The sequence below is a fragment of the Mustela nivalis genome (assembly GCF_964662115.1).
Source record: "Mustela nivalis genome assembly, chromosome: 8".
Lineage (NCBI taxonomy): Eukaryota > Metazoa > Chordata > Mammalia > Carnivora > Mustelidae > Mustela > Mustela nivalis.
Genome location: NC_139027.1, coordinates 115,645,462 through 115,659,131, shown reverse-complemented (window position 1 = coordinate 115,659,131; position 13,670 = coordinate 115,645,462). Strand labels below are relative to the sequence as shown.

The following is a 13,670-nucleotide window of genomic DNA, read 5'->3' as shown; positions in this document are numbered from 1 at the left end:
TTTATATATTTCTTTTGTTGTCTGTGTTGTTGGTGTCATAATCCAAGAAATCACTGCCTACTCCAAGGTCATGAGGATTTTACTTCTATGTTTTTTTTTAAATTATTATTAACATATAATATATTGTTTCAGGGGTACAGGACTATGATTCATCAGTCTTACACAATATACAGCGCTCAGCACAACACATACCCTCCCCAATGTCCAACACCCAGCCACCTCATCCCCTCTAGCAACCCTCAGTTTGTTTCCTGCGATTAAGAGTCTCTTATGTCTCCCTCTATGATTTTGCCTTGTTTCATTTTTTCCTTTCTTCCGCTATATGATCCTCCACTTTGTTTTTTTAAATACCACATATCAGTAAGATTATGTAATTGTCTTTCTCTGACTTATTTCGCTTAGTTTCATACCCTCTAGTTCCATCCACATCACTGCAAATGGCTCCTATGTTTTCTTCTAAGTGTTTAACAGTGTTGGTTCTTAGACTTAATTTTTTTGTATACGGCATAAAGTCAGGATCTAACTTCATTCTTTGCATGTGGATGTCTAATTTTCCCAGCACCATTTGTTGAAAATACCTTTGAATGGTCTTGGCACCCTGTTAAAAATCATTTAGCTACATATGTGAAAGTTTATTTCTGAGCTACTTTATTTCTTTGGTCTATTTATCTGACTCTATGCCAATACCACCCTGTTGCTTAATTACTATAGCTTTGTAGTAAGTTTTGAAATCAGGAAATGTGAGTTCTCCACCTCTGTTCTTTTTTAAGATTATTTTGGCTACTTGGGGATACCCTGAGATTCCATATGAATTTCAGGATGGGTTTCTAGTTCTGTAAAAAATGCCATTGAATTTTGATAGGAATTGCACTGAATCTGTAGACTGCTTTGGTAAAATTGTGGTCTTAACAATGTTAAGTCTTCCTATCCATGAACATAGAGTATTGTTTCATTTATCTAGAACTTCTTTAATTTTTAGAGCTTCAAATTATAAATTAGTCTGATAAATTTTATGCTATACCCAAACAAGGAATACTATTCATGGATGAATCTAAAAACCATTATACTGGTTTTTACCTGGGGACTCAGTCAGTTAAGCGGCTGCCTTCAGCTCGGGTAATGATCCCAGGGTCCTGGGATCAAGCCCCACATCTGGCTCCCTGATGAGAGGAGAGCCTGCTTCTCCCTCTCCCTCTGCCTGCCTCTCTGCCTACTTGTGCTCCCTCTTTGTCAAAGAAAATGAAAATAAAATCTTTAAAAAAATAAAAAACAGGGACGCCTGGGTGGCTCAGTCGGTTGAGCCACTGCCTTCGGCTCAGGTCATGATCCCAGTGTCCTGGGATCGAGTCCCACATTGGGCTCCTTGCTCAGTGGGGAGCCTGCTTCTCTCTCTGCCTCTGCCTGCTTGTGCTCGCTCTTTCTCTCTCTGTCTCTGACAAATAAATAAATAAAATATTTTTAAAAAATAATAATAAAAATATAAAAAGTAAAAATGATTATACTGAGTGAAAAATGTCAAACTTAGAAGGATATAGAAGGTATGATATCCATTTATGCAACATTTTATTTTATTTAAAGATTTATTTATCTGAGAGAGAGTATGCTCCCAAGCAGGGGGAGGGGCAGACAGGGAGAGAGAAAAATCTGTAAGCAGACTCCCCACTGACTATGGAGCCTAGTAAGGGACTTCATCCCAGGACCCTAAGATTATAAGCTGACCCCAAATCAAGAATCAGATGCTTAACAGACTGAGCCACCCCAGGCAACCCCGTTTATATAACATTTTAGAACGGCATATTGATTTACAGTGACAGGAAGCCAGAAGTGGAGGGGAAGAGGAACTGCAAAAGGGCATTAGAAAACTTCAAGGGTGATGAAAGCTGTCTGTACCTTAACTCTGACAGTGGTTTCATGAGTATATACATCGGTATACATCTGTCAAAACTTTAAATGGTTAGTTAATTGTACTTACATTGTATTTAAAGTATATGTCAATAAATTAAATTATTAGCAAAAATATTTAAAATCCTTAAGTGGTCAAATCTGACAGACTTTTCCTTTGGAATTTCTTGTGTCATTACTAAGCTTACGAAGTCTTCCTGTCCCTGGAAGTTTTAATACTTATTCATTTTTATACTCTTCTTTCTTCTTGTGAAATTTTAAAATATTTAGTCTATCAGAAGTTTATTTTGATTTTTGATATGAGGTAAGAATCCATTCTGCCCTGCTCCAAGTTAGCTAAGTTATTGTCCCAGCACTTGAATGATTCACCTTTTCTTCTCTCATCAAAGTTTTCATCTAATAATGCCATCCATTCAATCTTGTTGGCCTGCTTGCACTTTTGAACACCCTTTAACACAACAAATTCTATGTGGAAGAAAGATATAATTTTCTCTGAATTGTTCACAGAACTTATTTTCTGAGCCATCTGACCATACCACCTCACCTAGTCTGTCTTGACTCCCATACAGGCTGGTTTTGAGGCTGAAACCAAACACAATAGAGGGCCTGCTCTCCACTCTGGTGTCATACTGAGAGATGAGCTGTACCTTGGCCAGGAGGAGAACAGCCTAGGGAGAACTCATAGTTGCCTACTTCCTTGCAAGGGGAGGGCAAAATGTTAAACAAACTGGTGAAGTTAAAGGGTGGCTCTGGGGGTAGAACTTTCACAAAGGTAGAGGGGAAGTCTGAGTTTGTCCAGGAATAGGGCTGAGCCCTCATGGGGAAAGTGAGTCATTTCTCTTCTCTCTGGATCACTTAAAATTCTTTCTCATACTAATGGGTGAGTTGAGCCCCATCAACTCAAAAACAGCTTCTTTCCAGTTCTTAAGTGAGTGAGCCTTTGTGTTCCTGGGCAGGAGAGGGCCATTTAAGGCCTTCTTCAGCCTACTTTCTGGTTCTCTTCGGGATAAGTTAAGTGGGCATGGGTGGCTGTTGGCTCTCCTGACCCAGAACTCTTTTCTAGCTAAGCCCTTTATGGTGCAGTGAGATTAACAAATGGACAGGCCTCTCCATGAACTCCCTGCCTGCCTGCCTCAAGGGCAATGCTGGTTCCTGACATCCTGACCCATGGTGGTGGAGCAGGAACAGGGAGTTATTTGGTTTTCGTCTCAGAAGTATTGAGTATCCTTCTGAACATCAAAGCCATGGACTAATAAAACACCTACCCCATCATAGAATGAAATGGAATTCATATGATCCTTGGAAAGGACGATACTCCCATGATGACGGTGAGAAAACAGAAGACCCGTAGAGAAGAAGTGCACCTTCCCTGGAAGGAAAAGAGAGCAGGTCAGAGCTGGAGGGCTGGATCCTGGGGGCCAGATCCCAATGTCCTTGCATGTATCAGGACACACCACACTGGTAACTAGAGACTAGTATCTGTAATGCTTTAGTTACTCAATTTTTATCCTGAGTCTTGTGTTCTGGGGAAGCCAATGCACACTCCTGGAGCTTCAGAGAGAAATGAAGCATCACAGACTTTCCATAAAATTAGAAAAAACAAGTGAATAAGTTATCTGCTGCTGGGAGAGAGGCAAAATTCACATTCACTTGTCGGCATCTTGCAGGGAAACACACTGAAAAAGACTCTGGGTATGTCTCCTCCACCACTGAGTTTACAGACTCTCCTTTCTCCTATTTTGGCCGAAGCTGATTTGGCTCTAAAGAGACCACATCACTCACTGAAAGTCCAGCAAAGAGCACCAGGGTCTCAGGTAAAGGACTGGTGAAGGGATCTAAAGGTCTCTGTGCCCAGCAAAAGAACATCTGAGTTAGTTAACAGGGGATACTATAGGCAGTAAAGGCCTGCTACTCTAGAGCTGTTCCCTCTCCCTCTGCCTGTTGCTCTGCCTACTTGTGCTGTGTATCTCTCTATCAAATAAGTAAATAAAATCTTAAAAAAAAAAAAAAAGAAGAAGATGGGTGGGATGTGGACAATGGATGTGGCTTTCTCAGTTCAAGGATTCAGGTCCAAAGACAGCTGCTGTTTCTAGGTGGCCAAGGTCATACAGAATAGCTCATTATGGGCCCTAGGGGGCAGACCAAAGAAGAACAGGCAGCTAAAATGACAAGTGTTAAGACAGGGCTTGCTTTGGAGACTTAAATGAAGCACCCAGAGTACCCATAAGACTCCTGCTCTCTGGAGTTGGTCCAAGCTGTGTGCTTTCTTTTCTTCTAACAGTCTTTCTTTCTTTGTTTTCATATCTGTAGAAGAAAGAAATTACTTCCTGGAGTTCAAGGCACAAGCTTGGGAATACTGTCATCAATATCTAACTGCTAAAGCAGAGGACAGAAGACAAAGAAGAGGGACTGATTCCTCGAGCTGTAGCTCTAGGAAGGTAGCCCCAAAGCTCTGGAGATTGTAAGGACAAGAAAAGCAAAGGCCAAGGTGAGGAACTTCGGGGACCTCAAGCTGAAGTCTTCCTGAGGAAGTGGGATTTCAGAAAGCAGAGAGGCCTAGTGAGTAGGTATGCTTGTGTGTGCATGTTAATGGGGCATGGGAAGAAGTGGGGGAGATGGAGGCAGTTTTTAGGCACAAGATGAAAGTCTGGAGCCTATCAATAGAAGAACTAGATGACCAGTCAGAGGGAAACAATGCTAACCACAGCACCTGGGGCAGCAGCCGCCCACTCCAAGGCATCGAGTGTAAGCCTCACAGCCTCTATCAAGTACAGTATGACCTCCTTTGCACATAGCCTTGCCCTATGGCCCTCTTGAGTAGAGGCAACCCATGACCCAGCCTCATCCTGCATCAAAGCCAAGGTTCCTCATGGCTGTTCCCAGACTATTACCTTCCATGCTGGCACAATACTTTCATTCCCTCAGAGACACAGCTATTTCTTCTCTTCACTGTTCACCTAAATGCCCTCCAAGTCATGCCACAACACTTCAAACAGCTTCTGAATGTGCTCAGTCTTTTCTTCCATAGCCAAGAAGGTCCGTCTCTTCTGAGAGATCGGGGAATGGCCCACGCCCCATTCTGGGCTCACTATTCCTCAATCCCAATGCCACAGCAGTAAAACAGCACCCAGAACATCTCTGAAATCTTCAGCTCCAGAACCTACTCTTGGACTACAGCATCCCATCAGCCTTTTAGTCATCTTACTCCCTGATCTCATCCACTGACGTCACTGAGCCTTTGAAGCCTCAGTCCCCTAGTTTCCCCTGATTGCTCAGAAACTGCTCAGATCTGCCCTGGATGTTTACTAGTTAACACCAACTGCACCAAGCACGTCATATACCTTACAGTTTTCTGCCTTCCTAACAATCTAAAGAGGCTATCTTCTTAAAGGGCTGATGGGGAGACACACCTCAGACAGGTTTCTCCCAAAGTCACAGGACTACTACTTCAGCAGAGCCGGGTACAGATTAGAAGTCCGTAGGGGACCAAGGCATTGCGGCATCTGACGTCCTTCAATTCTCACCCGGCTTCCTCCCCTCTACCCTCTCCAAATGGCTCATCTGACGACTTGTGCTCTCTGCTTCTTAGCCTTATGAGGCCCACAGTGTGGGGCTGTTTTAGCTCCTCCTCCAGCTCCCCCAGGGCCCAGCCAAGATTTTTAGCCCTCTCCTCATACTACGACCTCATCAATTCCGGCCACAAGATAACTCTATCTACTGTTTGCAGAAAAAACAGGGATCAACAGGTACTAGGAGGTAAGAATTGCTCTCCTACTGCTTACTATCTGTACCTTTCCAGGTCTGGGCTCACCCTCCACCTGTGTAGCTCTAACATGAAGCTTCTCAGAAGCAAGTCTAGTACCACTCAAAGGCTTCCTGGACAACATCTTCCAACGCTTCCAGAAAAAGAGCACAGATGAGAGAGATTATCTCTAGCATTTCCTCTCTCTATACTCTGAAGCCTCGAAACAAAATGGGAAAGAGGAAGACAGAAATTCACAAGGCAGTGCTGGAAAAGCACTCATATGGGGCCTGGCCTAGGGCAGGAACTCAGTAAATGGAAGCTGATTTTAGTACTGGCACAGAACAGCTACCTTGGGTCACAGCTACCCCTCACCCTGGCTCTGGAAGCAGTAACTTTCATTATCCTCAGAGCATACATGAAATAACTGAAGTGACTCAATGGGTGGTCCAATGCCTGTTATCTGGTCTCTCAGATCCTAATCCACTTGAAGTGATGACACTTCCAGTATCTGCTCTGGATTCATAACTGTCAGACTTCGGTCTGAAGGGATATGCTTTTGCAGGGGTTTCTCAGTGACCACAGTAACCAACTCCTGAGGAGATCTCCTTGTCTTTTTTTTTTTTTTAAGATTTTATTTATTTACCTGAGAGAGAGAAAGTGAGTGAGAGAGACCACAGTGGGAGGGAGAAGCTGACTCCCCATTGAGCAGGGAGCCTGACATGGGGCTTGGCCCCCTGTCTTATCCTTGGTGTCCTTACTGAAAGGCCACTGTCATTCCTTCTCCATTCTGTGAGTCCAAAAACCTAAGGTAAGAGGAAGTTCTCCCTGACTACTCAAGCAGCAGGGGACCAAGGGATGGTTCTGTCTTTGATTGACCTCTGCATCGCCAGTGACCTCTGCATCACCAGGAGTCCAAAAGAAGGATGAGCCCTCAGGGCAAACCAAGACACCAAATGTCAATGAAGAATTTGGCTTTCCTTCCTTCAGACACCTGGCTACACAAATAAAACTCCTCCAATGGTCCAGCCTGTATGAAGACGGAGTATTTATTTATCTCTGCTGGGGAGATAAGATGCAATGGCTGATAAGAGACTCAATCTCACAAAACAAACTGAGGGTTGCTGGGGAGGGAGTAGGTAGAGGATGGTGGTATTATGGACATTGGGGAGAGTATGTGCTATGGTGAGTGCTATGAAGTATGTAAACCTGGCAATTCACAGACCTATATCCCTCGGGCTAATAATACATTATACCATAATTTTAAAAAAAAGATGCAATGGCTGAATAATTTCCATTCTATGTGACAGCGTGTGAAATGTACACATATTGTTTAAAGAGAAACAATAACAACACAATTTCGGTGCCTGTACACTCGCCACTCAGCTAAAAAATCAAGCATTACTAGTACCATTAGCCTCCCAAATGCCCTTTCTCAGTGGCCATCTTTCTTCTACCCAAAGGAAACCAACATCCTAAATTCTGTACAGTTTTATCATACTTTAATGTATCTATAAACCATATATTATTTGGTTTCATCTGTTTTGTTTTCATATAAATATAATCTTAGTACATGTGTCCTTCTGTGACTTGCTTACTACTCTCGACATCCGTTCCTGAGTCACCCATGTTGTAGGTAATATGCAGCTGCATAATTCTTTCATATGCAGTGCTGCAGAGGACCTTTTCTTCTCAAGAGTCCCCAACTAGCTTCCTGTGGACACCAGGGAAAACACAAGAGGGTTTAGAATGAAGTCAGCAGATAGCAGATGACTGCTGCCTAGGCCTTCCCATCCTGAAAAGGCAGGACTTATTTTGGTTACCAAAGTCCTCAGGATGTGTCCACTGCCCTAGGTGTCAAGGGACCAGTGCCCCTGTTTCTCAATGCTGAACAATCTCTGCCCAATGGAAAAAAACCACTCTGCAATCTGTAAATCACTACAGGGACAATGAAGGAGCTGCCTGAGTGCCAACCATTCATGGAGGCCTGTAGGAAATAGTAAATATACAGTCAACTGATATTCAACAAAGGTGCACAGACAGATCAAAGAAAGAGGAGAGCCTTTTCAACAAACGGTACTAGAAAAACTGGATATTCCTATGTAAGACAATGAATATCAGACCATACCTTGAATAAGACTTTCTGCCTATTCCCATTGGCCAGAGTAGAAAACCTCACACTTCACAGGGATGTTAGATAGAATATTCAGAAGGATTCTGCCTCAGAAGTGGGGTAAAATTCACCCTAAATTAAATGCTGTTCTGTCTCCTGGCTAACAAAGCTTAAAAGCAAGGCCAGATGTGGAGCACGTGGGTGGCTCAGTGGGTTAAAGCCTCTGCCTTCGGCTCAGGTCATGATCCAGGGTCCTGGAATCCTGGGATCAAGCCCCACATCGGGCTCTCTGTTCAGCGGGGAGCCTGCTTCCCCTTCTCTCTCTCTGCCTACCTCTCTGCCTACTTGTGATCTCTGTCTGTCAAATAAATAAATAAAATTGATTTTTTAATTGATTTTATTTATTTATTTGACAGACAGAGATCACAAGTAGGCAGAGAGGCAGGCAGAGAGAGAGAAGGGGAAGCAGGCTCCCCGCTGAACAGAGAGCCCGATGCGGACCTCGATCCCTGGACCCAGGGATCATGACCTAAGCCGAAGGCAAAGGCCTTAACCTACTGAGCCACCCAGCTGCCCCAATAAATAAAATCTTTAAAAAAGAAAAAAAAAAAAAAAAAAGCAAGTCCAGATGATAGGACTAGAAGAAAAACATATTAGAACAATTATTATAACTGTATCCCGTATGTTCAAGAAGCTAGAAGACTGAAACATGTTAACTCGAGACATAAAAGACGTAAAAAATACCTAAATCAAACTTCCATAGATGAAAAATACAATGTCTGAGAAGAAAAATACACTGAATGAGATGAATGACATTAGACAGTTGTGGAAGTTTAGCTAAGCTACTCCAGGGTTTTGCTGCCCCCACACACATTTTTTTTGGCCAAGTGACCTGGTGGGGGGGCTGCTTAAAATGACACTGACCCCTCAAACAAGCCCTGTGTAGCAGCCTGCAAACTCACAAGAAAATATAAGTTTCTGACATGACTTCCCCAACAGCCCTTGTGATCAAGTCTCCACTGTCTTGTGCATTCCTTAGAGAAAACCCCTGTGGAGCTTACCAAAACCCTGCTCTTTTGGTTTGAATTGACCTACCTGGTCTCAACCTGGGAAACCCAAAGCACTCTACCCACAAACTCTAATAAAGGCATGTGCCCCAGGTCCTACCACTCTCTCTGTCTGCATTCTGTTTTGACCTTCCTGTGTGCCCTGAAGGCATGAGGCATGCCATCGCCCTGTACTTCCTCCAGGACTTGTGAGAAATAAAATTCCCTATTTCAATTTCTTTTGTGGTCTTTTGTTGAACTTGGCTCTCCATTCAGTACCCTGCGCTCCACTTCACAAATGTTAATTTAACATTAACAAACTCATAACAACAATGCAGAAGAGGTTAGTAAATCAGAATATATACAAGTAGAAACTATGCAAAATGAAACATGATGAGAAAAAGGACTGAAAATAATTGTACAGAGCAACAGGGGGCTGTGGGACAATTTCAGGAAGCAAAGTGGAGGCCCAGAATAGGAGGGGAAAAACTTAAAAAAGAGGCCAAAAATACTAATATGAGGAAAACTAAATCTATCCATTGAAGAAGCAAAATGAATTCTAAGCACAAAGAACATGAAAAAAGACATACCAACTCACAGAAAAATAAAACTGCTTAACATCTGTGATAGAAAGAAAATCGGGGTCCCTGGGTGGCTCAGTTGGTTAAGCATCTCTCTCTCTCTCTCTTTTTTAAAATATTTTACTTATCTATTTGTCAGAGAGAGAGAGGACAGGCAGCGGGAGCGTCAGGGAGAGGGAGAAGTGGGAGCCCAATGCTGGACTCAATTCCAGGATCCTGGGATTATGACCTTAGCCAAAGGCAGACGTTTAACTGACTGAGCCACCCAGGTGTCTCTTGAGTGTCCAACTCTTAATTTTGGCTCAGGTCATGAGATCAAGCCTTGTGTTGGGGCTCTCCACTTAGTGGAGTCTGAGAGTGCCTCTCCTTCTCCCTCTGCTCTCCCCAAACTCATGCATGGACATACACTCTCTCTTTCTCTGAAATAAATTTTTAAAAATCTTAAAAAAAGAAAAAAAGAAAAAAAAAGAAAATCTCAAAAGTAGCTGGAGTAAAAAAAAGACAACTTCTATAGAAGGAACAAAGGTAAGGATGGCAGTGGATTTCTGCTCAGGAATGGTGCAAGTGAGAAGACAGTGGAGTAGAGCAAGATCCTTCCGGAAAGAAGGAAACTGTTGGGGTGCCTGACTGGCTCAGTCAGTGACTCTTTACGCTGGGGTCATGAGTTTAAGCCCTACGATGGGATTGAGCTTACTGAAAAAAAGAAACAAACTATGACCTAGAATCTTTACCAAGTGAAAGTATCAAAACTCGACGAGTGGGACTTCTGAAATGGCTGTGAAGATTCTGGCAGATGCTCTCCCCAGAAAACAGCGATGAAACTGGTCTAATTGTTAAGACAACTACTTAAGGACTCTAGTAATGGCCCAAATTTATATAATAAAACTGAGAAGGATTTATTTGAGAAAAATCTATTGAAGCTTGATGAGATCGGTGGAAATGTGGTGTTTCAGCCAGGGGCTATTCACTTGACCTCCCCTCCAGTTCCATGGTATACAAAAATCTTACAAGGGAGAGGGGCTGACTTTGTTTGAGACAAAGCATAGAAAATTCTATAGGCATGGATGTCAAAAAAGACAGCAATCAAAGTGGCAAACATTCAGGGAATGCCAACATACTGACTAGCCAGAGATGACAGCAGTGGTTGGTTCGGCTAGCCAGAAGGCAACAGGGAAGTCAGGAGACTGAGACAACAGATGTCAATTACTATACAGCAAGAAGGCTGTGTTTTAAGGCATCCTCCTGGGGCCATGTGCACCAGGAGACAGGTACAGGAACATGACAGGACTGTCTGCAATAGCAAGAAAATTATGAACCTCAAATGTCCATCAACAGTCCAAAGAATAAATAGCACATTTTCATATAAAGGAATCCCACTGAGCAATGAAAGTGAATGAACTTCATGGCTATCCACAACAATCTGGATGAATCTTAGGAAAAGAATAGTGAGTAAAAAGAACAAGACCCAGAATACACAGAGTAAGATTCTATTTGTGCTATTCAAAACCAAGGCATTGTTTACGGATATAGGCATATGTGGTAAACCTATAAACCGGGCTCCTGAGGGTTAGCAGGTGGGCAGCCTGCCTGACCAAGGACCGCAGGGTGGGGAAGACGAGACACGTGAAGGACATAAAAGAACAGGAAGCTGTATAGCAAGAAGTCCTGTGATAGGAGAAGTCATTAACTGGGGAAGAAAAAGGTTTCAGTGGAAGCATTTCAAAGTAAAGGAGGTACTAGTATTATCTACATATAGTGGAAGGGCCAACCCTGGACTGAGAATCAGAAGACCCGGACTACCCTCCAGACCTACTGTGAACTTGCACTATAATCTCAGGTAAGTTTTCACCTATGAGGCTCAGGAGAGGAAGCTCAATTAAGATGACGCAGGCTGAAGAGCTTTTGTCAATGCCTTCAGGGAATAGGAATGGATGAGTTTCAAGCTCATCACAGTCTCAAGTAGAGACAGATTTACCAGGACACTAATGACACTTAAGCTTCAGACCCCCTCACCTGCCCAAGCTCCCTTCTAAGGCCGTCAGAAGAATCCTAACCGTTTTCTGTTATTTCTCCTTGAAAGAGCCTTAAGTGGTATAAACTTTAAGCCCCACTTGACCTGGGCTCCAAAGTGGCAAAAAGCTTAATAGACAGCTAGAGGAGATTCCTGTTTAAATTCACTATTCCTGGGCACCTGGGTGGCTCAGTGGGTTAAGCCGCTGCCTTCGGCTCAGGTCATGATCTCAGGGTCCTGGGATCGAGTCCCGCATCGGGCTCTCTGCTCAGCAGGGAGCCTGCTTCCTCCTCTCTCTCTCTGCCTGCCTCTCTGCCTACTTGTAACCTCTCTCTGTCAAATAAATAAATAAAAATCTTAAAAAAATAAAAAATAAAAAATAAATTCACTATTCCTATTTAATTTTCCTGCCTCAGAAAACCACCCCCTAATTCAAACTACATTTCCTTCAGAAACTAAGAGTGTGCTCTCAAAAGAGTGTGATGAATAAGGCTCCAGAAATCCCTGGCTGTGCCCTTTGTGTACAGACCTCAGGATATATTGAATCTTCCTGGATAACTCAATACAGCACAAGATTACTTTTCTAAGAAGGCCCTTTGCTAGGAAGGTGCAAACTAATTTTGGCAAATATCCTTGCTAAATATTGTAACTGGCTCAACTATGACAGAACCACCTCTGTGTTGCCTCTACAACCTGTTGTTTTTTTTTTTAAGATTTTATTTATTTATTTGACAGAGATCACAAGTAGGCAGAAAGGCAGGCAGAGAGAGAGAGAGAGAGAGAGGAGGAAGCAGGCTCCCCACCAAGCAGAGTGCCTGACACGGGGCCCGATCCCAGGACCCTGAGACCATGACCTGAGCTGAAGGCAGAGGCTTAACCCATTGAGCCACCCAGGCACCCTACAACCTGCTTTGGAAACACTATGCAATCTTGCCCCAAGGCTAGTAGCACTGTCACATACTCCCTGCCTTCAATAGGTGTTCCGGACTCTGGTCTTCTGTACCGGGATCTGGAGAGGCACAAATGTAGGCAGGGCTGGAGCACAGGCACAATAACGAACGCGATTACTTACTACCCGGCATTCTGTGGAGCCCCAAATCTCCTTGTGCTTTGTCTCTTCCATGAATGGAGGAGAAGCTGAACCACTGATCTGAGACCAGGGAGAAGAATCTGCCACCAGACAGACTACTTCCAAGAAGAACATATTATCCAGAAGGGGGAATTTGCTCAGTAGAGGCTGAGAAATTTGTGGAGTAAGTCACAACTCTTCCTCCGTTAAGACCGCTATATCAACAAGGGTAAGAATAGGACTCCTAAGAAAATGTTATTTTGAGGAAACCAAAAAGGAACATGGAATCCACGTGAAAGCAAGGTTTCTGAAAATCTTAGGTCAGCAGAAATACTGCCAGCTTGGACTGAAAGGGACAGGGAGAACATGAAATCAAAGGAGAGTAGCATTTGGACCCCCAAATGCTATTGGCAAGATGCAGGCTGATAAAAGTCACCTACAAAGTGCTACCTTTGTGAAAAAGGAAGGATGACCAAGGTGTAGCCACAAGCTTAGAGGAGAAAACTAAGAGTTTAGAGGATGAAACTAAGAGCCCAGGTGGCAGAGATAAGAGCCATGGTGGACTATTCCCAGGCCTTAAAACCTAACCCAGATCCTGGGGTGTACCCAGCCAGATTTCAAAGCTACCTGAGGCAGATGACTCTTTTTTATTTCCATTACTCCCCACCTTTCTGAAGCTGAATGTCTGTAACTGTTATCCTATGCCAGGGCCACCTTGGGTGTTGGGAGGGCAGAGCAGATATCTTCTCTCATTAGTTTCACAGGGCCACAGATGGAAAAGACATGTGTTCAGGAGTTGTATTTAATGGATTAAAAGCCAGAGCCTTATCTGTATCTGATTTAGATGATCTTGATGATGAGATTTTGGGTTTTTGAGCTAGTGAGATTTAGGACTTTGAACTGTTATATAATAAGGTGGGGCCCTTGAGAAGGGGTGACTGTATTTTGCATGTGGGAGGAACATGAATGGGAAGCCAGAGTATAGTCTGTGGTAGGCAGAAATTTAAGATGGCTCTCATGACCTTCATCTTCTGACGTTACTTCTGTGTTCATGTAATGTTATACTGCAAAAGGGACATTATTTGAGTGAGCTTCCTCTAATCACAAACAGCTCTTTACAAGCAGAGTTTTCTCTGGCTGGTATAGAAAAGAATTTAGATCCGAAGGATAAGAAAGATTCAACAACACAGGGGAGGTTTTCATTGC

The 13,670-nt window shown here is 43.3% G+C and overlaps 1 protein-coding gene across 2 annotated transcripts in view; it reads right to left on the bottom strand.

The window, feature by feature from the left end:
• DNAAF9 (dynein axonemal assembly factor 9) overlaps nt 1-13,670 on the bottom strand; it is a 128,559-nt gene that overhangs the window by 47,089 nt on the left and 67,800 nt on the right. For both annotated transcript variants that reach the window (XM_082744534.1, XM_082744535.1), the window contains exon 21: nt 3,168-3,271. In XM_082744534.1, coding sequence (XP_082600660.1) covers nt 3,168-3,271 — 104 coding nt within the window. The remainder of the gene's footprint in view (nt 1-3,167; nt 3,272-13,670) is intronic.